The sequence below is a fragment of the Pagrus pagrus genome (assembly GCF_965226575.1).
Source record: "Pagrus pagrus genome assembly, chromosome: 10".
In the NCBI taxonomy this organism is placed as follows: domain Eukaryota; kingdom Metazoa; phylum Chordata; class Actinopteri; order Spariformes; family Sparidae; genus Pagrus; species Pagrus pagrus.
In genome coordinates, this window is record NC_140194.1 from 21,624,565 (window position 1) to 21,651,215 (window position 26,651).

The 26,651-nt window shown below is 43.1% G+C and overlaps 1 protein-coding gene across 2 annotated transcripts in view; it reads right to left on the minus strand.

Annotated features, from left to right (window-relative positions):
- cttnbp2 (cortactin binding protein 2) overlaps positions 1-23,867 on the minus strand; it is an 87,956-nt gene extending 64,089 nt beyond the window's left edge. Inside the window, exons 1-2 of one of the 2 annotated variants that reach the window (XM_084364844.1) lie at positions 23,486-23,865; positions 15,140-15,247 (exon numbers count right to left, since the gene is read on the minus strand). In XM_084364844.1, the coding sequence (XP_084220970.1) occupies positions 15,140-15,247; positions 23,486-23,614 (237 nt within the window). In that variant the 5' untranslated portion in view covers positions 23,615-23,865. Of the gene's footprint in view, positions 1-15,139; positions 15,248-23,485 lie in introns of both variants that reach the window. The other variant, XM_084364845.1, reaches the window with a different exon arrangement.
- Positions 23,868-26,651: the final 2,784 nt, after the last annotated feature.

Genomic DNA, 26,651 nt, shown 5'->3' on the forward strand with positions numbered 1-26,651 from the left:
AGTAATACTCTACACCAGCACATGAGCCTCACTTGATGTCCCCACAAACTCCTCATGACACCAAGATTATCTTTACTTCATTAACTTTTTGAAGGAACAACAGCTGCATTTGTGCATCGATAAAAGGCAAGTATTAACAGCACCAGATTTAAGATTTTCACACAACCAACAATATCAGCACTTAATGTTACAGCTACATTACAGTTCTATTGTTCTGGATGAAAATGAAGCTAAGAAACTAAATCCTCCTCTGTGTCGTCCAACAGGTGTGACCCTCTGTCCCCGTCTGATACAAAATGCCTTGGGATGAGAAGCAGCAGACATGTAGGAGTGCATTTTTTCCACACAGGAACCTTGTTTTCTGCCAATTTGACCAGAAAATGCTGTCAAGGGCGAGAACAGAGCAGCCAGTGTTTCTCAGGAACTCGATGTCTAGACAAAGCGGTAGCTGTGTTGAAGCAGAACTCGCAACCCCCTCGACAGCACTTTCTTCACCCACTTCAGTCACGACCTCCAGCCCCCTCCCAGGGCAGAGCACTCCGGTTCACCCTGAGCAGAATAGCACGAGCATCACACCACGGAGAACATAAAAGTGGAGATGGAGAGGAGGGATGGGTGTTTGCTATTGCCGTTGCCTTGGAGAGGAATGGCGAATATGGGAGCACAAAAAACGCAGATGGAGTGCTGTAGTAGCTGCTGAATGCTTGTAAATTTAATTGCCTTCGCTACAATGCATTACTGTGAAGCCAACAGGGAGAGAGTAAGTCGTGCTGCAGGAGGTGTAATCGATTAATGGCTGCAACGGAAAAGGAGATAGAGGCCCTCATTCCCACACTGACTCAACTAAAACCTCCAGCACTCACCAACGTCAGCATTCAGTGATATTTACGACAACAGAAAATATGCTATAAACTGTACAGTTTTCAACATTCACTGATTGGTATGTGTGCTCTTTTAAACCACATCCCATTTCACATTTGAACAGATTCACTAGTTTTCTATGCTCATATCATTTGGTGTTTGTGGGGGCTACATCAAGGTTTGGTACTGTAACAAATAACATGGTAGCAGTAAACCGACCCGTGGGATTTTAGTAGCAATTTGACCACAAAAAGGAGGATACAGGTGGGAACTGGTAGTGAAAATTTGTGGATTATAACCAATGACAAATGTTGGTGAGTAACACCACATTTTGAAACTCTGTGACAGAGTTATGAGAAATAACCTCTTTGTTTTTCCATACAGCAAAGTTTGGCATAATCACAAATTCAGGGTTTCCATAACGAATTAAGAGGCTGCTACTACCTGCTAATCAGTCGATTACTTTCTCAATTAATCAGTTTGTCGTTTGGTCTATAAAATGTCTGAAAATAATAATGAACAAACTGTTGACCACTGTTTCCCAAAGCCCAAGATGACGTCCTCAAATGTCTTGTTTTGTCCACAATGCAAAGATTTACAGCTTATGTTCATAGATGAGGAGAGAAATCAGAAAATCATCACATTTAAAAAGCTGATAAAGCTGAACTTTTTTCTTAAAATATTACTCAAATCGGTTGATAGATTAATACAATAGTGGGTAATTAATGTATCAGTTGACAACGAATTGATTCATTGATTCATTGTTGCAGCCTAGGGTTGGGTATTGATAAAAAAAAATAAAAATTGACACCGGTTCCTGAACGATACTTTTTTCAACACCAATTTATAAAATCCGTTTTAACAAAAGATTACATAACACGTTGACACGGTGAGGCCCTCCTTTGGGCTTAACCTTGTGTTTTCCCTACATGCCGTGAGACAGCCAATCACCGGCACTATTAAATCTTGGCACAACAAGCCGCTGCATGCTTATTGGCTCACTGACTCTAATGGGATTAACTTAATTTGGTACTGAATGAAGAGACATTTTTTTGGTTCTTTGAATCAAAAATCACAGCTATCCATTCAATTGCTGTCGTCACATTTCACTCAAAACCACAACTGTGAACCTGATGGTGGCACTAGAGGAAACATCAGGGAATAACAATAGGATTCATCCTCTGAGGAACATGAATGTCTGTACAAACTTTCATAGCGGTCCATCAAACAGCTGCTGAGATATTTCAGTCTGGATCCAAATCCTTTCAACCATTGGTGCCGCCTCTCCAACATCCTGTTCTCACTCAGCATCAGCCCACAGTCCCGGATCATTCACATCCTCCATTTTGTAATGACTCAGCGCCGTTCTTTGACATTTAGACAGGAGCGTCTCTTCCACTCGCAGCCTCTCACACTCCTCCTGCATCGTTTCACACTTGTTGAGACTCAGTCGCCATCTTTCTGTCACCATCTCACACACAAGATCGGTGAATCTGCTTCTCGACAAACCCTTCTCTAACACACACACACACACACACACACAGAGTACAATCACATGAGATGTTAGACTACTACTGGGTGGGTGGTTCAGTACATTTTGCTCAAGGGCACTTTAACAGGTATGATCCTGAACACTTTAACCTGTTCGATAACAGCTGCAGGCTGAGAGACTCTGAAGTACCTTTCACAGGCATCCCTTTTTCTGTCTATTTAAGGCTTTACTAACAGCACATGAAACATTACTAAATCAATAAAAGATGAGTTCTTCTGAGCACAAAGGAACGAAAATTAAGAATCAGGCCCTCGTTTCCGTTTGCAGAAATGAAAGGACGTTATTGAAAGAGCTGAGGCGTAAAAAGCTGCTTTCATTGTTGGCAAATTGCTTTTCAGAAAATCAGTTTCAGATTGTGATATCTTTTTGTAAATGACACTGCACTCCCCGTTTATTCAAAACGTATTCGTATTGAATGTGTTGCACTTCCAAATTGCACCAGTGCACTTCCTTGGGTCCTCAGCAACACACCTGCCAGGTGTGAAGTAGATCGGATGAACGCTTATCGAGATATGCGATAACTAGAACATAATGCCTTTTCAATACTATAAGGATTAACCCTCCAAATAAAAGGTGCAACATGTACAAATTGTTGTTACGTTAACCAAAATTATCAGCAGAATGTGAAGAAGTAACTGTTTTGACGTCATACGGTCTATAAGATGTCAACTGAAGATAGCATGCTAACCAGCTAGCCCCAGGCATCCAGCTCCAAAGCTCTCCCAGCCCAGGCCACTAGCTGCTTGGCTAACTGAGCTAATGGCAGCTACTGCTAGCAGCAGTTAGCGGTCAATCTGTTGATATGCAGCCCCCTATTTGAGTATGAATTCGACAGGTGGCCAATTCTTACATATATCACCTTTAATTTCGAAAACATGACGTTAAGCTGTGGAGTATCTGACAGAAAACCATTTAAACCGTTCAATTAGACACGCAGTCAAACAGCATTTTAGGAGCATTAAACCTCCTTCAGAGTGTCACTTGTAACACCAATACAGACACGGCGCCATAGTGGGCGTTATTCTGCAATTTCTCATTAATTGCATCTTTTCTCATTTCGACCTCAGCTAATAGCGGTGAAGTCGTATCTGCTGTGAGCTCCTCCTGCTGCAGCTGGAAAAAACTCCCACGCTCCTCTCTGCTGCCTCTGGCTACATCAGCAGCAGGTTAACAGGCCGAGCACATAACCACAAATATTGTTTCATGTTCAGAAATACAGGAGGAAAAGAAAGGAGGATAGCACTGAGAAGATGAAAAAACTACACAACGGGGTCCCTCGTATTTTTAGTGTTCCTCTCTCCCTCTCGCTCGCTATGGTAACCTGAAGTCGGCCACTCACAGCTGCTGCTCTCATTCTGCTCCAGCTGAACACCCACACTCTATTAAACGCTGTGTGTGTGTGTGTGTGTGTGTGTGTGTGTGTGTGTGTGTGTGTGTGTGTGTGTGTGTGTGTGTGTGTGTGTGTGAGAGAGAGAGAGAGACACACCTAAAGGCAGTGTGTGAGTGTTTGAGTGAAAGAGTGAGTGTAAATGGAAGTGAGAGAGTGAGAATGTGTGTGTTTGTGTGTGTATCTACAGTATGTGTGTGTTCAATATATGAAAGCTATCATCATGTCTACCCATTTTATTTATACATAATCACCACATCACGGGCGTCCTGCCGTCAGTCAGTCAGTTGCAGCACAGCAGCAACGTGTACAGAAGCTGAACAAAATGGCAGTTAACTGAAAGAGCACCTGCTGGAGTCGAGCAACGTGAAGATATACACTCAGTGGATACTTTATTCAGCGGTGTGCGTTTTATTTACCCGCCACTTCCAGAGCTGCTGTCTGTGACTTTGCACCTGAGACTGAATCACAACTCTGGTTATTTCCTGCGCTTGCTAAATGCTAACGGGAAACGTTGTTTATGACTGCGGCTCGGAAATGATGTCACGCACACGTGTTTATATGCTTGTGCATGAAATAGCGAAGATGGCACTCAGGGGTGCTCATACTTTAGGAACAATACAGTGATTATCTCTCAGTCACATTAGTTAGTTACAACTCTGGACAAATGCAAGATTGAAAGCAAAGGATTGATATTGATTATTGGCTATTAGCTTATAGGCTTGTGTTTACATCGCTCAACCAAAAGTGTAAAGTATAATGAATTGTAAAGACTAGCTTCTAATTTCCGTAATATCTTAGTGAAGTTCATATTTTTTCTAATACAGCCTCCTAGTTTTCCTCTCAAAGGGCACCAGATTCAACTTTAAAATGTGCAAAATTTGGTGCGGTTGAGCATCACCAAGGACAACCCTCCATAGTCACAATAAACACTAAATATAATACAGTTTAAAGTTACATTATGATGGTTTTTATGAAACATCTCCTTTTCAAATGTTTATGACCTTGCTTTTACTACATTCTGCAACATGACATGGGTGAATCAGCTGGTTTATTCTCAACAGCTGTACTCATCTGAAATCTTTTCCTTGTTCTCTCGCCACATGTATTTTACAATTATCTGCTTCCTCTGCTCTACTTCAACTATCGACGATCCAACCAACCGACTGACTCTTGACATTAAAAGGAGTGTTGTGTAGTTGTGCATTGTGAAAGATCTTAGTCACTGCCTAAACAAACTGTCTTTGTTTTCATGTTTGAATAAACTGAATAAACAAAACTGACCTTAAAGGACAACACAATGTCATTCTGTTTTACTTTGTTTATATGTGGCGGACCCTGCCACCTTTCTAGCTTCAAACGGAGTTCTGGGACCTTATTTTCCTCTGAGAACAGCTTGTTTATTCAGTTATGGAAACAAAAAATATTTCTGATTTTATTACCTCATTAATATTAATATAATAATGAGTATTAAAATTCAGAAGTTGAATTTCTTCTCCAAATCTACATAGTGCCTCTTTAATAAACAAATCAGGTCAGCTCTCTGCAGTTCAGATTCATGCCTCTCATAAGAGGAATGACTGTGAGTACCTTCTACAAACACTCAGTTCTCAGAGCTCAGAGTTTTTGCTCCGGTTATTCCTTCACACCGGATCAGTTAAGGCGAGCAGAGTTGACTATTTCTGTGTTTGCGTCACCATCTCTTATTTCATTCCCGACCTCATCACGTGGAGCTGCAGTGTGTATGTTTGTGTGTGAGAGTTAGAGTGTTCATGACGCTTTCAGCTCACATCAAACAGCGCCCATGTCATCAAATCAACTGACCGAGAGACCCTGAGAGACAGAGGGAGGAAGGCGAGAAAGAAAAGTGGAACGGGGAGATTTTGGTCTCAACTGCATCATCACACAGAAAGAGCAAACTTGAGGAGGAGGAGAGGAGCAGAATGAATAGAAGCAACACAGTATATAAAATACAATAATACAAACATTGCCCCTTTCGAAATGAATGGCAAAGTTTTGGTCCACGTGTCCTGGAAGATTGGACTGTCTTGACAAATGGGTTGACATCTGCTTTTAATGGGCTTAAACACACAACATATGAGCGGTCTCCATAATTTCAGGGGGTCTGTGCCCCTGTAAAGCTGCAGGCCTAGCAACGCCCCTGGGTGTCATGATTTCGATTCTAGATCAAAAATCGATCGAAATGAGCTTTCAATTTTAATCACTGAAATCAAAAACAGGATACTTCAGAGACCACACAGCTATCTTACCAGCAGCCTGCAGCTGAACTTCCAGACACCTGTGTGCACAAAGACGATCAACTGACTGGTATCAGTGCGTCAGAGATTTTGGGTTTATTTTCTTTTTCAGAGATCCTTTATTGATTTGTTTGAGGAGAATCTGAATTTTGCAACAAACTGAATTTCTATCTTTTGTTGTTTCTTGCTGAACTCTGGACTCTTTATTTTCGGTGAATATTATTCCATTTTGCCGAACCTTAACCCGCAAAAAGCCATCAGGATAAAGACAAGCTGTTGTTTTTATGTTAATGACAACTGTCAGGCCACAAAACCAACGATCTGTTAATTTTTACTAATCAGGATGAGACTGTCTAACAATAGCAGAGCCGTCAGCACCGGAAAAAATGTTTTAAATCAAATCCAATAGTGGATTTGGAGAATCGTGACACCCCAAACAGCTATACTCTAAATAAAATCCTACCAACCTGCTCATGTACAGCTGTTACCGTCAAGATATTAGCAAAAAAAATGCCATTAAACCCTGTCTAATTAGCCTCACTGACAAACCGGGGCTAAAATAGAGACTAGCATCTCTTCCCCTCTAATTAAGACGCCACAGATCTGAACAACAACATCCAAAGAGAAGTATTTTCTTCTTTCTGTAGCCTTAAAAGCATCATAAATCAGCCGGTACAGTAAAGCTACAGGGTTTTACAGGAAACAATTAGCTGATTAATCATTTACTAAACAGGAGAGTCTTATCAGTTCAGTGAAATCAGTCATTTGTTGTTGATATTTCTTGTTTTGTCATGCAAGAATGCCCAACACTCTCTGGTTCCAGCTTCTCACCTGTGAGGATTTGTCACTTTTCTCTTGAATTTCTTTGCAAATCGATTATCTCTGGACATAACAGGCAATTTAAAAAGACATCAACATGGGACCTCAGAACTCATGTCAGGCATGTTCCACTATTTTATCAGCTAAACAAGAATCAGTTAAACTACTAATCAACAAAATAAAACAAATCACATTATTTCCTCCTTCTCTCTGCACTCCCACGTACAGTAAATAACTAACAGCACTGTGGAGGTTTTTCTGAAAGAAGTCAGCTGCCAGAAAAACCTGACACTTCATTCCTCCCATGCTTGATTTTATTTTTGACCCAGAAACACAAAAACATAAAGTCAGGTGTCCGACTTCACAAGAACATCCCACATTCCCTGAATGTGTGTGCGTGTGAGGAAACAGGCCAGAGATGACTGCCAGGGTTGGGGGTTCGATTCCCAGTGGAGACCAGCCATGTTATAGACGTATGCACTCTGCAGCACTGCAAGGCACTTAAGATAAAAGCCTCCACCTAACGGCATATGTTATATAATTATGCCAACAATGAGGAGACAGAGGGGAGGCTGAAGAGTGAAATATAGGCCTGTACAGAGGGGGAGGAGGGGGGTTACAGTCAGAGAGGGAGGATTAAGAGAGAAAGAGTGAGAGGGATGGTAGCTATGACCTACTTCTGAAACACTTCACCAATCGCTTCGTTTCACACTGAAGATTTTTTGCATGCAGGGGACACGTACTGTACATACAAACGTAAACGACAGAGGAGACATACTGTACAGAAAAATGATCATATACATACATTTAGACTGCAAAGGCCAGTTTTTAGACATGCAGTCAACCTTAAGGTGCTCTCAAAGATGAAACAATGAATCACAGGAAATAAACGTTCCTCAGGCACTCTTAAAAGGCTAAATTAAGTCAAAGCCTTTATGCAGTCAGGCATATTAATGCTTTAAAATGCCAACCACAGTATTCACGTAAAACAGATGGATCACAGCTGACACTCAAAGATAGACATATTGTTCGCATGAGCATCATAAACGAAAATCTCAATCATCAGCAGTGTGATACAGTCCCATAAACAGGTGTCTTTAAGACTGTTGTTTATAATTACAGACGTTTATTTCTCTTTTAAAAACTGGATATACTGAGGCATCAAATTTAAAAATCAGACGGGCTTCTCTCTTCAGGAGACCAAGTGAAGACTTTATAAGAAACCTTTTCTCCCAATTCTGCCTCAGAGTGCTTAAATAATGATTCTTTCTAAGAAGAAGAAGGAACAACGGCATTTATGCTCTGTTGCTGTTGTTAAGACTGCAGTTCACATACTATTGTTTCATAGTAAGGTTTCGGACAAACTAAAAAATAATATAAAAAAGAATCAAAAGATAAATGACAAGTCTTGTGTACTGTGCGAAAGCAAAACAAACAGCTTGTACTGATGTATCGTTACTGCAAAAAAATGAGTATTGAAACAATTTTAAATAATCTGGATAGACATTTAGCAATATTTCAATATTTTTGACAACCCTACTCTAAAGATGCACTCTCGCAAATCCATTGTCACAACAGCGGGTGAGCGGTGTGTTTGTTGTTAATTACGTAGCCTATCAGGAGGTGCAGAGTGAGGGAAGATTATCCACCAGTTAATCGATCATGGAAGGACGAATAAAAAAATAAAAGTAAAAAATGTAAATAGGGCTGCCAAATGTACTTTGGTGGCTGTAAATATACCTGAGCAGCCTGTCCAAGTAAAGTCTATGTGTGGGGAACACTGATCACCTCGGGCTCTGTAACTAGAGGTGAGCTTCATTAACATAATTTTCAGACATTTTATGGACTAAATGCTTTATTGATTCATCGAAAGAAGCACTGACTGATTCATTGATATGAAGCTGCATATCAATGGCTGCATCCCTTCATACATTACACATGCATACACACACACCCACCCAAACACACACGCACATACACATAAACGCACACTAACACACACTCAGACATGCTCTTTCAACTCTGAGACAGTCTACCCCTCTGGGATTGGTCCCGTCTTCTCCACTGACTGACAGCACTTCAAAATCCATCCCACCACACACAAAAAAAAAAAAGACTGTCATAAGAAACCGGCTCTCCAGAGACGTCCACTAACGGGCCGTACCACTTCTCCTGAAACGGGGGAGTCAGAGGTGGTGGTAGCTTGAAAGTAAGATCGACTCTCTGGGTCTTTGTAGCCTCATTCCTGAGTGTCATGTCAGTGGGTGGCGGTGAAACACGAGCCTGGGAGCCTGTGAAGGAGGGTCCGGGTTGGGGGGTTCTGGTTGCTAGGCAGCCGTCCGATCAGAGCAGGATGCTGATTGGCTTGTGTGTGTATCTGGAGAGAGTGTTAACCCAAGAAGTGTTGAACTGATTTTGGACCGTAAAGACAGGGGGGGGGAAAAAAGAGGAAGACAGACACAGACGCACGTCATATTGCAAAAAGGTTGTCTTTGACCAATTTGTATTAGATTTGCAGATTCAGATAATTATGTGCTCTTTCTGGAGGCTTTTCAAACCAAACTGTTATTCCAGCAAAGATTTACTGGGCAAACTGACTTAGCCATAGTGGTTTTGACTAAAAATCCTGCCAACACACACCCTACCAGGGCCCTGACAGAGAAAAAAAAACTGCTTCCTCATCCCTATTTCATTTCCTATATCTCTGAAAAAGATGGGTCAGGTGTGGATGATGATAATACTGCCCGGTACTTTGTTCAGTTTGAATAAAATGAAAAGATTATTTCCCGTGATCTGCAGGGTCACAAATTTTGCACAGCACATGATTGAACTCAGTGGGGAATCTTTCCGAAACATCCCTCTGTATCAGGGAGGAAAACAAGAAGGCAGCTTCTTGTGGTTCGGGGAGTGCACTGTGATTTTTTAATATATTTCGGATTAGCCGTGCAGCCCGGAGAAAGGGAGAGATACAGCAAGAGAAGGACAGAAATGCAATGATTTATGTGGAAGGAGAGAGAGTGCTAGAAAGACGGTAATGATGAGCAATGAGCTGCCACACCGTCTGCACAAAGAGATAAGACAACAGATAGAAACAAAGAAGCATTAAGCTACAGAGAGCAGCGCTGAATGAAGGCGGGGTGTCCAAAAAACAAAGAGTTACGGGAACAAAAAGAGATGAACAGAGATAAAGAAGAAGACAAACATTGCTGAGTGTGTTTGTGGGGAGGAGGGGGAGCTAGAAAAGCCCAGCAACAGGGCATGCCTTAAATAGCTAGATGGTCCGAGATAACGTGACGTTGGAGAAAGCCTGATGGCTCGGGGCATGTGTTGTGTTGTGCTAAGCATGCACAAGCCCAGTGCTGACAGCAGCTCCATGGGCTCTCTTAGTCATACGGCAGATCACATGACCTCCCGAGGAGGCCCGCTCGCATGAGGCCGGACGCTGGTGGGCAGAAACGCCGACCGCCCATCTGGATTCCCAAATGCCGCCGTCTGTGGGGATGTTACCCCAATCCACCTCCAGAGCGGCACTCAGTCATTGTAACAGAAAACCCATTTGTTTATGGTTTATTCAGGAGCAAAAGCACTGAATGTTTTTACCACTTTAAGCATGCAGCTGGTGCCATGGCAGCGATACCATTACTTCATTTTACCGGGATAATCTGCTGATGGCAGGTACAGATACTTATCAAGCTGAGCCGGACCACAAATGGACTGGAGATGCAACAGTAAACCCATTAAAAACATGGTGGTGCTGCACATCATCTCTCAAAGATACAGAGACGTAGGGATGGGCGACATGGAGTCTGACTAATAGCAGATTTTTGGGGCCATTGCCGATATCATGGGGTAAAGAACTGCAATATCAATATATGGGCCTATATACACACATTCATTTGCAATGATCCCTCAAATGTGGTTATCAAACAATTGTGATGAAAATATGTAACGGAGGCAGCGTATTTTATCGATTAACTATAAACTTTAGTCTAAAAATGTATTAATGTTGTGAAAACATTGCGGTTTGGTTAGGTGTAGGCACAAAAAATAAAAATACTTGGTTAGTGGATAGTGGGAGTGAAGGGCTTACTGGTCGGTAAATTTAAACATCTAGTTGCAAAAAGGATAAATGTTTTTCTCAGAGTAGGTGGAGAGCAAACCAGAGCTAAAAAGGAGAGGAATTACATCATCTACTGCTCATCTACCACTACTTGGCCAACTGGTGGCCTTTTTCTCCCAGTTACAGACATTTACTTCTTGCCGCTGTTTTAATGGTAGAGGGTCTTTAGAATATCAAGGACATTTAAAAGAGCTTTAAATGACTTTTTGAGATTTTCTCCTTTCATCCACTGAAGAGGCTTTACACACAGTTTCTTTGTAAAGCTATTTCTTTGTAAATGGGGAAATTAGCACTGGCCACTGGCCAAAGGCTTAATCTTGGTTTTGGCTAGAGAGTTTATACAGCTTTAGCCGTCACTCAACGCAAAATCGACTGTTTCAAAGCAGCTACGTTATCTTAAAAATGCACCTTAAATCTATCACCTGTTGATACAAATAAAACTGATTTGTTTCCTGGGTAACGATGCAGTCTCCAAACTCCCTCTGAACGGCTCTTGGCGCAGAAGAATGGGTGACTTGTGTAGCAGACAGCCAGTAATCATGTGATATCGCTGTCGTTTGGCTAATCTGCTTACAGCCCCCTTTCTTTTTCTCCAGGATGAAACCTGATACGGTAGCTCAGCCAGCTTTAGCCACACGCTAATTAATCTGCCGCACCAAAGCCTCCTAATAAAACCCCGATGCCACAAACAATCATTGTACCCTTGCCAAGCCGCAGAAGTTTGGTCCAAGCTTTTTGGTGTGGGAGCACGAAAGTTGTACGGCGGGGGAACTGGTAGTGTGGAGATAGTGGACCAACACTAAAACTGCCAGGGCTGACAGCTCAGATCCCTTTGTAGCTCTCTGCAACACTGCAAGGCGCTTTGGAAATGCTGACTAATAAGTTAGCTTGATTTGTGGTTTGATTTTTAAAAAAAGGGGACAGCATTGTGCGGTGACATTGATAGCCCTGCAGCTGGTGGCCAGATGATGCTTTTCTTTTGGCTATAAGGGTGTGATGGGGGGGGTGGATAGAGAGCTGGATGGGGGAGTCGGCTTAATCCTCTCTGTCACACTGTCCCGCTTTGTCAGAGACGATATCAGGCCTCCATTTTTACCCTCTCTTCCTCTCCATCGTCTTTGCTCCGATTCAAACAGACGATCTGGCCTTCTCTCACTCTAGATACATTTTTCTTATCCCTTTTTTATTTCTCTCACCCTCCTTCATCCCCTGTTCCTCCTCCTGCCTGTCTCTGTCTCGCAGGCTCTCGGATGGGGCTTATCAGCGACAGAACAAACAGGCTCATTGTGTTGTGCGAGAGCCGTCAGGGCGCAGAGAGGAGGCTTGTTTCTTTAAAACCTGGATAGGATATCCATTCACAGGGGAGATGGGGCTTGCTGGGCTTCTTAATGCCAGCAGACAACATGGGTGCGGGTGGAACGGAGACAGACAAAGACACAGAGGAGAGGTGACATCGGGGCACAGACTGTCCCACATTTAAAGAATAGGAGGCAGCAAAAATCATAGACGATAGGCTGATGAGCCTGAATGAAAAAGAGGAAGAGGAACTCTGCAAAAAAGTGAGAAAGCAAGTATAAAGATTCAATGTCGAGGCCGAGTGAGGTAGAAAGAAAGGTGCCGTTCAATATCACCAAACATAGGCTCAATCACAGGGACGACTATGGAAAAGGTCACCGCTTCGATCTCTACAACATGTGTTCAGAGTGCAGCGGTGTGTCTTTCTGCTTCGTTGTAGTCCCAACCCTGAATGAGTTGCACATCAAAGCACAGCCTATCAAAAAAAGCCTGAGAGGACAGCCTTAAAGTAGAGCGTGGACAAACCGAGGCGCCGTTCCTGACCTAAATACACAACTGCATAGAGAGAGAGCGACATGCGAAGAAGGTTTGTTCGGAAATAACTCGGCAGGATGAGCAACCTCAAACGTGAGGGCGAGACAGGTTCTCCAGGGCCGGAGTCATCACCTGTGCAACGTCAGTATTCAGTAACCACGGATCAATACATCATCCTTTTCAGCTCATCCCAGCCTTCATCGCTCTGCCATAATGTAGGTCGTATATATGCACACATGTCAGAATCTCTTCAATCACCAGGGGCAGTAAATGTTCAGACAGTTGAGCAGAAACAGATTCATAACGTATAACTTCACAGTTTGACATCACTAACAGCAGGTTATGCATTTTGCAGAACACAGCACACAGAGAAGACTACATGCAATGAGAGAGAGTTCACCTGCAGGCTGTGAGCTGCTCAGTTCAACACTCACTACAGCTTTCATACTGTACTTTGGCTTCAATTTCTTACAAGTGTGCTGCAGGATTACTGACTGGTGTCCCTACCGAAGACATTTGTAAGGTTTCGAGGTTTGGAAGTCGGCCTGGGACCAAGAAATAAGAAGTTTAATTTGGATAATGATCTGGATTGTGTATTTCTGACTGCATTCCAACCACGATTGATTTGAAGTCGTTGTTGAGAATCATCATGAGTTACATTGGCAGTTCTGCCACTTCAACTAATTCAAAATGTTGTGTTTAAAACTGAAAGTGTAAGGATTCTGAAAGTAAATGAGAGTGTTAGAAATTGAATTTCTTATTCTCAGCACAGAGAGGCTTTCTCAGCATCAAATTATGGCTAGACTTATGAGCTATGTTCACACTGCAGTCAAAATACGATTTGTTTCTCAAAATCAGATCTAAAAGATGGAGTGTGTGCACAGTTATTTGCAAGTAATCCGCTCAGATTTTTGTGTCCAGACAATACCAATATTTCTGCATGTGTTGCTACGGTAACGACGTAAGCGTCAGTAAATGCATATGCTTTTGACGCACTTTCCAACACAAGAGCATGACTGAGAAGCATCTGTAGAAATCAGATCTGAATCACATTTCAAACCACCTCCAAATGTAGCTTGGATCGAGTCGCTAACACTGCATTTCATGTTTTGTTTCTGCTGTCCAGACTTTCTAAAACAAATCTGGATATGCAAAAAAACTGTTTTGGGCTGGTAATCTGAACATAGCCTTAAGGTTTCTAAGCGGGAAGTGCCTGTAACTCTATAATGCTTTGCATAAACCGGATCAGTGTTATCCAAAGCATGATCAAGCAGACCCGAAGAGACCACACCATCGGTAGATCAATATATCAAGCTTAGTTCCCTGAGAGATAGTAAAGCAACTTCATCACAAAAAAAGAAGACTACAATCCACAAATGTCCTGTAACAGGAAGGCTGTCTTGTAGTCATCTCAGTGAACGAGTCGCAGTTTCTAAACCACTTCTCGGGAGGGGAAACAAGGCTTGAGGCGGACTAAGAAATACCAGAATATCACAGTGAACGACTAAGAAAGTTATGGCAGTAACAGAAGGGAGTATGTAAGGAGACGAACAGGAGATAGAAGAGGTGATGGTGGTGGGAATATACAGATATGGGGCTGTTTTGCCCCCTCTGGAGTTGGACATCTGCACAGAATTGACTCCACCCTGACCGAGGAGAAGAACTGCTCCATACAGTTTTGCAGTGATAACCTGGAGACAGTTCTGAAGGATTTCCATGTTTTCCACGCTCAACTCTACGCTTTACTTCAAATAAGAGCAATTTCACCTTTACCTCAAGCAGCATCTACTTAATTTGTTTTCAATAGTCAGTGAGGAACAACAAGAGCCAGAACCAGTGACTGCAATCATCTGTTTATCACTGCTAGCTAAGCAGGTGGTTCTGGGTGGACACAAGGATTTGATCACACTGGCCGTTCTGGCGAGAAACAAAATGCTAACCAGTTTCTCAGCCGGCTCCCATTCAACAAAGGCAATTAGAGAGACTGCTTATCAGCGGGTAATTACAAAGAAAAGAAGGAAACAGTGGGGCAGAGTCTTTCATCGTGATCACACAAGTGTTCTGCACATTTCTGGGAAAAGGCCACCGACTCTGATTTTGTGATATCGCATTCATTTAGCAGCATTCATGGCCATTCATCATTCATTAGACCAATACCGACTCAATTCTGGGTCACAATTACAGACAATCATCTCATCTCAAGCCTTTCATGAAGGCGATCTGCTCTGAATAGGCTGCGTTCGATTTAACCCAAGATGGCGAAGGCTTGGCTAATGAGTACAGGAGCATGTTGGTGTGTTGTCTGGACTCACCCTCAGGGCCTCTATGACCAGGTCGCGGGCTTCCAGCTCTCCCTCCATGATACTCAGCAGTGTGAGCAGCTCTGGCTTACTCAGGTTATCCATGTTGAACTCACATTTCTGCAACACAGGCCAGAAACAACATGTCAGAAACATACAGTACAATCAACAGCTCATTTTCAAATTAGGGTTTCGTATAAGATACTAATCCCTCTTAAATACCCATCAAACTGTTTTCATGAAAATGAGCGGGCTTTTAGAGCTGAAACTAATTATTTTCATTATCGATTAAACTGCGGATTATTTCACATTTTGTCTAAAAAGAAAATGTGAACACTATAAAAAAAAAAAAGTGACCTCTCTGTCCAACCAGCAAAGACTCTTCATTTACTGTCATGAATGACAAATGCTCACATTAAAGAAGCTCGAACCAGACTTTTTTTAATCCATTAATTGATTATTAGTTGGCAATTAATTTTCTTTAAACAACTTATCAATCAATCAACTAACCGTTGCAGCTCCAAACAGAGTCATAAATTGCTTTTTTAATTTATTCTTTAACTAAACAATCAATCAAAACATTAAATAAATATTGTGTTATACTGTCAAAGACCTGTGTTTATATAGAGATATTTCACCACCACTGATGTTTGGCATGCTAGCATTTAGCATAATAGCCAACTGTTCCTCCATCCATAGCTAGAGCAGCTCATCGTCACGACAGGTGACAACTTGCTTTAAATAGTAACGTCTCTCTGACCTGCACAGCTACAGCAGGGGACATGCTCAGAGCAATTCAAGATGAGTCTGCTGATATCACAACAACAACTTGATAACATGTTTCCATTAGCATGCTACAGTAGCAGCGGTCGCTAACTATTGCTCAGACTGAAGAATTGTGTCCATTTCAAGTTGACATTTTGAACGGCTGGAGGCTCTGGATGAACAGTAATTGGATCATGCTCTTGGATTTCATGAATGCCAACCAAAATTCATGGTTATCCATGTCACAGTTTCAGTGACATCTCACTTTAGACCAAAATGTAAGACTGTCCAACCAAATCTGGAGTGTCATCAACCTACTTACTAACCAAGAGGTCCGCAGCTATGACACTAACTAAAACTGACACTACTTAGTAAATGTGCCACTGCTATGCAGCAAAGTCTCAAAAGTCTGACTTGATTTGACTATCACACATAATATTCTTATACATGATGAAGTACAGCCAAACATTTGACAACTCATCCAACGTTGCATCTACGTTGTGTCGACTCCAGCAGCAGGAAAAGTTGCTTACATGACAAAAAACACCACTTCCTCCCAGTCACCAACTGGTCTCATTAATTGCAGCCCTCACATTAGGCTAGATGTCCCGTCCTACCTCGAAGCTATTAAGGTCTAATTACATTTAGCTAGGTCATTAAGCACCTATTTGGTCAGTAGCGACCGCAGGGCTAACGGGTGGAGATGACTGTAATTGGGAGTGACCAGACCACTTCATGCTTCCCCTCATGTCAATTAAAAGCTTTTTCCGGTCTACTTATGAAAGAAAAATGGCTGTGTGTTGCATCTTGTCCGTTCATGGGAAGAAGGCATGACTTGTTTTGGGCAGTCATGCTGATGAAGTCAGCTTCATCTCCAGCTGTCTTATTTTATCTAGCTTTGAATCCAGTTTTCTGTGTAATTAATGTTTACAGAATAAGAAATTACTGTGTTTTGGGGGATTTAGAAGGAAGCAAAAAATGTGTCAACTCAATATGACTATTCCTTTTACTCGTTTCGCCAATTTAAAGTCAACATTAGTCATGTTTCCTCTCCAACAGCCCCTGCCGATCAAATTTAATTCTGGATGAACCCATTCAACTACAATGACTTGCATTTGACCAGACTTTAAGACAATTTTTGTCTACTTTGATGGCTGCCAGGGCCGTGCGTAATCATGTGTTACAGTTTAAGTTAAAAGTTAAATAATGATTTGTACAGAAATGGGTCTCAGAAGAGTCGCTGTGGAACTCAAAGCATCAGAAATGTTACAGAAACACGTTTTTTCTAGAGTAAGGATGTAAAATTCAACAACAAACCAAGAGCCAATTTTTCTCAAGACAGCATGAATTTGGGACAAAGCAGAGACTCCTATTCATCTCCGATTCCTCAGAGTGAGACAGCCTTTGTTTTCCTGGTCACATCCTTGAACATTACAGTGGCATCTTGTCAGTCGACATTCCAAAGCTCGGCGTCAAATTGTTGTTTTAGGGAACCTTGAAAGGGACCATTCAAGGCAAAACCTAAGTGAGGAAAATGAGCGAGATTCTTGACTCTACAGTCCAAAAAGAATGATGTAACTTCACGTAGAGAGGCCAAAAGATAACACTGGAGCTCGGTGAAAGTAGAATTTCCAATAACCGTGTTGGCGACTACTGCAGCCATCTGCTGAGAGAGCCACATCCAGCTGCATTACCGATATCTGGAAGCTTTTCACCAGGCTATTTGTTCAATAAACCCTTAATAGACCAGAGACCAGGGAGGCAAATGGAGGAAGCGAGGAGCGGCTCGGCCTCCGGAGCACATCAGCCGGATTGGTACCTGTTCATTCCGGTGACGTTCGCTTGTCAGACGGCCATTTAGGGCTGATTTACAAGCCCACATCAAAACCTCAGCCAAGATTATTCCATTTCATCAGCGATTCCCACATGTCTAGAGAGGTTCAACGCACAGAATATGACTTTGATGTCGGTGTGAGATTTCACCACGCTGCTGCCTTCTATGTGTCCTTTATACGCTCCTGTGATGCTTCACAATGAGGGGGAAAAGTTCAGGATCAAACAACAGGGAACAGAGGTAGTCAGTCCACATGAATAAACAGCCCAACACTCTCTTTTTAAAAGCTTTTCTCTAAAAATGGGATGTTTTAGCCACAAAAATCATGTCAGCCTCCATCAAGAAATCTGCTTTTAACAAAGGAAGATTTGTGCCTGCTCACTCTAATATGGGTCTTTTTCTTCTCAGAACAAGGAGCTGGAAAGTGTTGCGTCAATCACATGTTTCAGTTTAGTCAAACCACGTTTTTATTCTGATGCCATCACGCCGAGCCTGGAAATAAAAGCCGGAGAGATTCCAAGGGATTGATTCATCCTCATCGAGCCTTCCAATCGATCCCCGAGCCCCCTTTTTTCCCGGCAGCATTTTCACCGTTCAGAGAATTGGACGACTCAGGGAGCCTTGATGGACGGCAACCCTGAGCCACGCTGTCCTGTCACGGGGCCTCGGGTGGTGGGTGAGGTGAGCTGAGGCGAGGGTGGGGGTGGAGGGCTGCTTCTCCCTGGCATTTCTGCACAGTGAGCAGGTGAGGGAAGCGAACACTAATTTGTTCCATGAGCCGTGTGCTTTGAGCCAAGGGCACGAGCAGCCTGGCCGGCACTCAGAGGCTCGCTGTTAGCCTCGGTCCACTTAATGAGGCCTGTGTCATTTCACTCCGAGCCACGAGGGATGGGAACTGCTCGCCCCGTGCAAGTTCCTCCACTGTGTTCTGCTGGCAAAAGCTTTCTTTAGGCCTGTAGGTTTCTCACAGACTCATGTCCTGTCACGGCAAGCACAGAACTGTGTGATATGACAGCCTGTGAATGGACGCCTGTGAGGGGTTACCAATGGTTACGAGGGAAATGCCACCAAGTTGGGGGAAATATTGTTAAATAAAAGGGTCAGTTACCATAAAAAAAAGAGTCTTGTGTGAGCTTACAATGCAGACAGTTTTGATTTAATATGTGCAGGTTTTGCGATATCTGTCTCACACCATTAACAGTTTTTAAAGGAAGTATATCTGATTTAAACTGTTAGAAGTCTATTGGATTATAGGCCTTTAATTAGCACATCAAACTGAACCAAACTACTAATACATGGCGAAAAGCACCCTTTTTGTTTTCTGAGCTTTTCACACCGCAAGTGAAGGCATCAAGCAAACCGAGGTCACTTCACAACTCACAGCAATGGCCGACCTGTTTTTTTTGTTTGTGATTACCCTGTATTATGACAAATGAAATAAAAACTGTCAAGACGATGTGACAAAAGTGATTTAGGATGAGTCACCTCAATTGCTCCCTGCACAGACAGACTGTGATCTGTGGGATTTACCTTCAGGGAACCGAAGCTGTTATATCCATCTGTGCTCTCTTCAAATCCACCAGACTACACTAATACAAAACAGTCATTTTACCTCGCAGAACATGGGAGTTGCTGGTCTGCTGCTGCCTTAATCGGTTTGTTTATATGGTCCACACAAACTTTGGTGTTTTAGCATTTTAATACATCTTAACAGACCAGACCAGACTGGAGCCCCAGGACAGTCAGCTGAGATGCAAAGTCCCGGCCTTTGAATTATATTCCCCAGATGCAAGGGAACACGCTTGTTTGGTACAGACCACAGTACACAACAACATTTACATAATTATTTCCATATTTTTCTGTAAAAATGAAACGTGAAAATTACTATTCCCATTCAAACTGTGACTTATATCACAGTCATATTGCATTTTTACCTCTGGTAACATGAGTCAACCAAAGTCCTTTGTGACTGAATCAATTTAGCTGATCTGTCTCATCATGGCTGATACCTGATCCACTTAATCAGGTCAGTATCAGTACCGATAGCAATCCACCATATCGTTGCAACTCCAGCTGTGAACACCAGCCGTTTCTCCTCCATTGTATTCGCGTGGCGTCATCAATCTAAGAGACAAATCTCTCAAAATCTGAACAAATTAAACCACAAATGTCTCTGCATCGTTTGATAGCACATGAGGTAATTAAGAAAACATGTTTTTTCTGTTATTTGGGTGAACTGATCCTTTAACAGCTTGTACAATTATACTTAATCTTCTCTGATGACCTCTCCGACTTGTTTACATGGTCATTTGAACCGCCAGTATCTGAGCACAGACATGTTGTTGTCAGGAAGAAGAAGCGATGACATTACAGCCACTCATGCTAATGGCACTCCTCCAACATGGCTGCATATCCCACATAACCACTGGTGACCACTCTCAGGCTTCCATTACACAATACTCCTGCCAGACATTGAAGAAAGGTCTGAAGATGGAGCTGAACGGGAAGCTGGGCGACATTTAAATGCCAGAACCTGGATCGGTTATCATGACATTTCACTTATGTTTTCCTAACCCTAACCAAGTATTTTTGTTACCTAACCCCAACCAAACAGTGACCAAAAACAGGAAGCCAACTGAAAATAAGTGAAGTTAGTGTAAAAATAATAAGTGAGCAGTATAAATGAGAGCAGGTCGCCAGAAGGACCACGCCCCCCTTTGACTGAAGACAAACGCTGTGAAAGTGCTGGCACCAGATTGAAAACAGCTAGTAGCGACGTGCCTATAAGCCGCTGTGTTGCATGTTTCATGTCAAACAAAAAAAACACCCAAAGGTTCTGATTTTATTGACTTCCCAAAAGAACGACGGACAGTAAAGGAAGACATCTGTGGCTTTAAGTCGTCCACAGAGAGGATGAAAATGGTAAACTCTGAGACCCGGCCAGTTAATACGCATCTGTGGCAAACACCTCATCACAGGTTAGTTAATGACGTTACTGAGTAAATGTGCCGATTGTGCCTGCAGATCAACGAGAATCGAATAAGATCCTTTGCAAAGTTGTGACTACAGTTTTTCCTGTGAAACTATAAAGGCCCGAACATAAAACACCTGCTTTTGGAATGGAGTTTGGTTTACCAGTCTGTCCACTCGACAGACCACCGGGAGCAGAGTATTTTAATGTTAATAATTTACATAAATTGAGCTGACCTACCTTCTGATAATGAACCGTTTAAACAGCATAAAGTAACATTGGAAGTGGAGCTAAAACCGACCCGTTTTCACCTCTTTTACCACAAACGACTGACAAACAGAGACAGTGGTTCTGCTATGCCAAGCAATGTAATTAGTTTACAGTAAAGTCGCTTTGGACAGATTACATACAGCAAAATAAAGTGTCATAATGACAGAAAAGATGATAGATAACAGAAAAACTACTCGTACATTTGATAAGGTAGATGTGTATGTCAGGTTCGTCCACTTTGATGGAGACTGGGACTGAGAGGACACTCATCATCCACGATTTCTTTAATGTTTTCTAGGTGGCGTCGATGGCCCATCAGATTTGGGCTTCTAATAGCTAAAAATCCATTCGATATTTTTATTTTATGATATTAAAATGGTCGAGAGCCTAGAATTTGTATTTACCTCCAGACAAATTAGAGGGGCTGTTTGCACCCAAAAGGAGACGGGGGCATGACACGAGGGCACATACTGGGATGGGTTGCTCTCATTTATAATAATATGTTTCAAACGGGACGCAAACACCTGTCACCTGAGTGCGAGTCCTGCACTTATTACCCTATTCAGCCACCGTAGCTCGCTCCAGATGCAGACACCAACACGGCCATATCAGATACACACTTTGTTAACACCTTGTTTAATCACCTGGCTCGTGTTTCTCGTCTTCTTGGGATCGAGTTGCTGAAACCTCAGATTTCTACTTAAAAAAGCTCAACTCATGATCTTACAAAAAAGGAAAAACGACAAGACATGACTGTTTTCATTTAACTTCCACAGAGCAGGCTATAAACATGCTGTGTGCCACACTAACATATATTATGGTAAATGGGTGGGAGGTGACCAGCAGAGTGCCTTTCATTGACCTCTGACCCCTCCCTGGACCATGAGGGCCGGTCCTTCAGAGTCCTCACAAACGAGAAACTTCCCCCACCTCAGGCCAACAACAGAGAGTCTGACAGGGGTGAGCAAAGAGCAAAGAGCTTTATTTAACCACGGCAGGCGTGATGGTGGTGGAGGGGGTGAGGAGAGGGAGCGCTTGGAGGCGGAAGCCCCCGTTCGCTCGTTGGCTGGAGCCTGCAGAAGGAAGAGCGTGCTGGCAGAGCGGCGGGTGAGCTGAGGAGGCTGCCCTGCCCGGCCGGCTCCCATGTCTCTGGAGCACCTGTTCACCTCGACGCTAAATGTAAAGTAGCCTCCAGGCAGTTCTGAGCGCGCTCAGAGAAGGGGGGCTGGCTGATATGGTACTCCCAGCTATGCCAGCTGAGTCACTGAAATTAAGACCAATTTAGAAAGGTGTCTGGTGAACAGGGCCTACAACCCCCCACCTCCACCGCGCTGCCTCTGCCCTCCATCCACCCCCGCAGCTCTTCTCCCACCTCTTTCTCTACCATCTCCTCGGCTCACTGCTCGAAACCTACCCCCACCTCGACACCCACACTGCCACCCACCCACATCAGGGAGCGTGGCTGCTTTCTACTCCAGCAACTCCACACATTCACACCAGCCCACCTCTTCAGATCTCACATCCAAAGAAGTGCTTTTTCTGTCCTTGTGTTCGTGGATGTTAAAAAGGGTTGAGCTCAGCGGACAAAAAGTCGTCCACGTCACAGCTCCAGAACAGCAGGGTGACAGGTTGCATCGTGGAGCCTGCTAAGGGGAGAGGGGAAGGTTTCATGACCTCCTGGCGGTCGGGGCAGCAGATTGATCAATTTGCACAGAGGAGCCGAGTGTGAGAAATCACAACCAGGTGCGTATAAACAAGAGAAGCCGGAACACAAAAGCACCACTTTTAAAGAACTACGTCGCCTCGCGTGACTCGTCTTGAGTCACTCCTGTGGTCTGAACATCAGTGTAAAGCACGGACTCCAGGTCTGTGAGCAGAGCTGTTACAACCTATGGAAGCCTGCGAGGATTCATGGAGGACTGCTTGGTAGAGCAGGAAAATAAAACCATAAATAAATTAACCATTTTAACCAGAGTCAGCTGAATGTCATTTGCAGAACATCTATTTAAAAAAATTAAAAAATAAATAAATAAAAGGTGAAATAAAATGTTTCCAGCCTGGACCATTCTCTCAGATTTAACTCTCCTGCAGCCAACCAGACAGCTCGCTTTAAGTCCCTGCGTATTAACCCATTTACTGTTTCATATATGAGCTACAACCTGTGTGCCCAGCCACGGTTTGTCTCCGATCAGACGCAGGATAACGTTACAACAGCGGGATGAGTGTTGAGGGCAGCCGGTGGAGGCGAACAAAAGGATCCACTATAACGCTCGCACGGAGGAAAACACACCGTCGTGCCTGTTTCAGAGCATTTCTGGCTCATTTATCAGCCTCAGACCGACACGAACCCCTTGTTTTTCTCCAGACGGTGACGCCAGGCTCCCGCTGGCCACCGCTGTTGCTTCACGAAATAGATGCGCACCGCATTTCTCCGTCTTTCCCCCCGAGCCCCCCTCACCTCCACACCGATAAAAACACCCGTGCAGCCCCCCTGTCCCCTTCCACCCTCATGTCTTACCGTGTCGACACTTCCCAACACGGCGGTTGCCAGTGTTTGTACCGGAGGAGGCTGCTCCCCGCTGGCTCCCTCCGACGCCATCTTCGTACTGTAGCGGTCTGCTGGAGTGAGGGCGCATCCGGCACTCATTAACTATTGCGCTGCTGAACGCGAATCACGCCACGGACGGCCATCGAAAGGAAAGAGAGACGAGGTTTGACAAATTGGAGGAGCTGTGCGGGGGGGGAAAAAATAGAAGAAGAAGAGGAGGGGAGAGAGGACGACAGGTCTCCGCCGTGAAAAGCCCACAGCCGAGTGTGCGGGCTGCAGCGGGGGAGGCGGGCAGTCTTGTAGGCGTGGACCGACCGACGCGTAAAATCCAGATGCGAAGCGCCGGTGCGCTCCCAACTGGGAAGGAGGTGCGTCCCGGCAGACTGATTGACAACAGCATTTGTCGGCCTCTGGAGCTAGAAAATAAGCCGCCGAGTGGCTCCCAAACGGGGGCTCAGGGACCTCCAGAGACCGCTGCAGCAGTAGCATGAGAATTAATATTCATATTTCAATAAATCAACCGGTCTCATTGTTGTTTTTAGTCTATTTTATGTGACAACCGTGCACAAACAAATGGATTTTTAGAAATACTGAGATCATGAGCCCAAAAACACTAAATTCTGTTAAAAATCTGTCGACTTGCTCCATAAATGTGCAACTTCATAGAGGAAGGAGCTTCTGGCTGCATTTGAGGACAACATCCTGTGTGTTTCCACAGGTGGAGGAAGCATTCACATCTCCCACAATGTCAAAGTACTCCAATACAACCGTTACAGTTGACCTCAAAATAAAAGAGACACCCCTGTCTGTTTTTTTTGTCTGCGTATGAGGCACATGATTGTATGTACATTCTACATTATAATATTTATACGTTATATAATTTGTTTTGTTTTGTTTTTTGCAGAGACAGCACACAATTAAAAGTAATTGCACCAGTTAGCTAGCAAGTCATTTGCATCGGTTGTCACTGAGCAGGTCAACAAAAAAAAAAAAAAACAAGTAAAACCAGTAGTTCCAGATCAGTGTATTCACATTATGATTAAAGGCACATACAGAAAAAAACTGAAAATCTCTGATATTGTCAAGTTTGAGGGTTCATTTTCTCAGCACCAAATCGTGAATTCACTAAAGCAGGGGTGCCCAAACTTCTTCCCTTGGAGAGTCAAGACTGAAACCTAACAGTAGGTCACAGGACAAACTCAAACACGTGATGTATTGTGTTGTTAAAATGCAAAGTGGTGCTAGACTCCCACGTTTCCTTAACTGACCGACTTCCTGCACAAAGTCTCATTCTACCCTTCATATTGTAAAAAAAGGGATTTAACATTCTGTAAATGGACCATTATTATCAGTCATCATGGTTTTTTGACTCGCGCAGCCTTTTAGCTAAGACTGAACCAATTTTAGGTGTTTGAAGCATTTTATGATAATCTAGAAAACAACATCGCAAAAAGCACACATATCAATTAATCAATAATAAGGGTTTGCTGACTTACATAACCTTTTAGCTTAAATTGTAGACATTTCAAGGATATGGAGTATTTTAAGATATTCCAAGAAATGACATCACACCAATGCAGTCACTGTCGGACCACTTTTTAGCATTTTTACCTGACAAAAGATATTGAATTTGAACTTTTTTTTTCTTCCGACATCGTTAAGCTGATATAAGCATTTGTAAAGAAAACAAGAGTCTTTTGAAACACATGCAAAATAATATAACTTGACTGTTGGTGTCAGACTTACAGACCCCGCTGTGTTATGCTTACTTAATAAACACCGTTGTTTTTCTGTTGAAAAGATGAGATGATCAGAGTGTGTTCAGTGTTTCATTGCCCTTTATTGGGTCAGGGCCGCTAAAAGAGTCAGGAAAGGGAAGGGAGAGAGGGGAAGCTGTGCAGCCAAAGGACCAAGGACTGAAAATTAAACCCGGGCTGCTGATGAGGACTCGATCTACCAGGTGAGGTATCAGTGCACACTCAGAGACTCCATCAAAACCATCACATAATCTTACATGTCTCATCAGATGGGCTCCTTCAAAAGAAAGCGTTGGCGCCTCCTATCATATCTACACATTATGTTCTCTGCACACAATAAACCTTTACAGACAATGTAGGTTTAATGGCTGTCTAAGAACACAACCTTTAACAAGACGTCTCTGTAATAAACACTCACATTACAGATCATTTTTTGTTTATGTGTACAAACTGAAACATAAAAGAGAAGGGGTTCAAACCAAAAGCCTGATGTTAATCTTGCACGAGTCGATGCTCAGAGTTCAAATCTCTCAGCTCCGAGTCTGTTTATCCCAGAAAAGCAGAGCGAGGATAGGGGCCCTCTCAGCTCCCAGATGTGGCATTTAGGATTAGCGGATGCTGATCCAGCCTGGTCATCCAGAATGAGGTTATTAAGTCCCTATTTAGGTCAAATGTTGCACGATAGACGTTCAACAACGAGAGAACGTATACTGTGTGATGACTTAAGAGATAACGTGGGTAAGTTAAGGGTATTTTCATAAACAATACTGTATTTTTGTGTATTTTTAAGATTAAATTAACACCTTTCTGAGGGTTGTTTAAACATTTTTCTCAACGTTTAAGCATCGTTACAAACCCTGTAAAACAGACTTGGAAATTCAGCACACAACTCCATGTTTCCTTGGCTGCGGATCATTTCACGTCTTTGACGATCTGCAACTTTTTCAATCGACAACAGCTGAACTGCAGCAGCAATGGAAACACACGCACAGATGTGTTGAAATACGGCTCTTTAAAGTGTAAACAGCTCACTAATGACTGCGTGACACTGAAATCTTGACAGTAACTCACCTCAAAACAATAAAAAAAAATGATTTTTACCCCTACTGTGCTTTCAGAAGCCTTTTTTAAGGTGTTATACATTTCCCTTGATCCCACACACACACCTCTGCACAAGGTTGTCATCAGCTTTCTGTTATCCACGGGGGAATTCTGGATGTGAATCCCCATCTTTCCCACAGAGATCTGTTTACCTTAATGTCTTGTCATGTGTCAAATCCTGAACCCGTGTCTAAATTTGAGGCAGATCAGCAGAGATGGAGCTGTCATGTGGAGATAATCCCTCCCCCCTCTGAAAGGAAGCTTGTCATTAGCTGGTG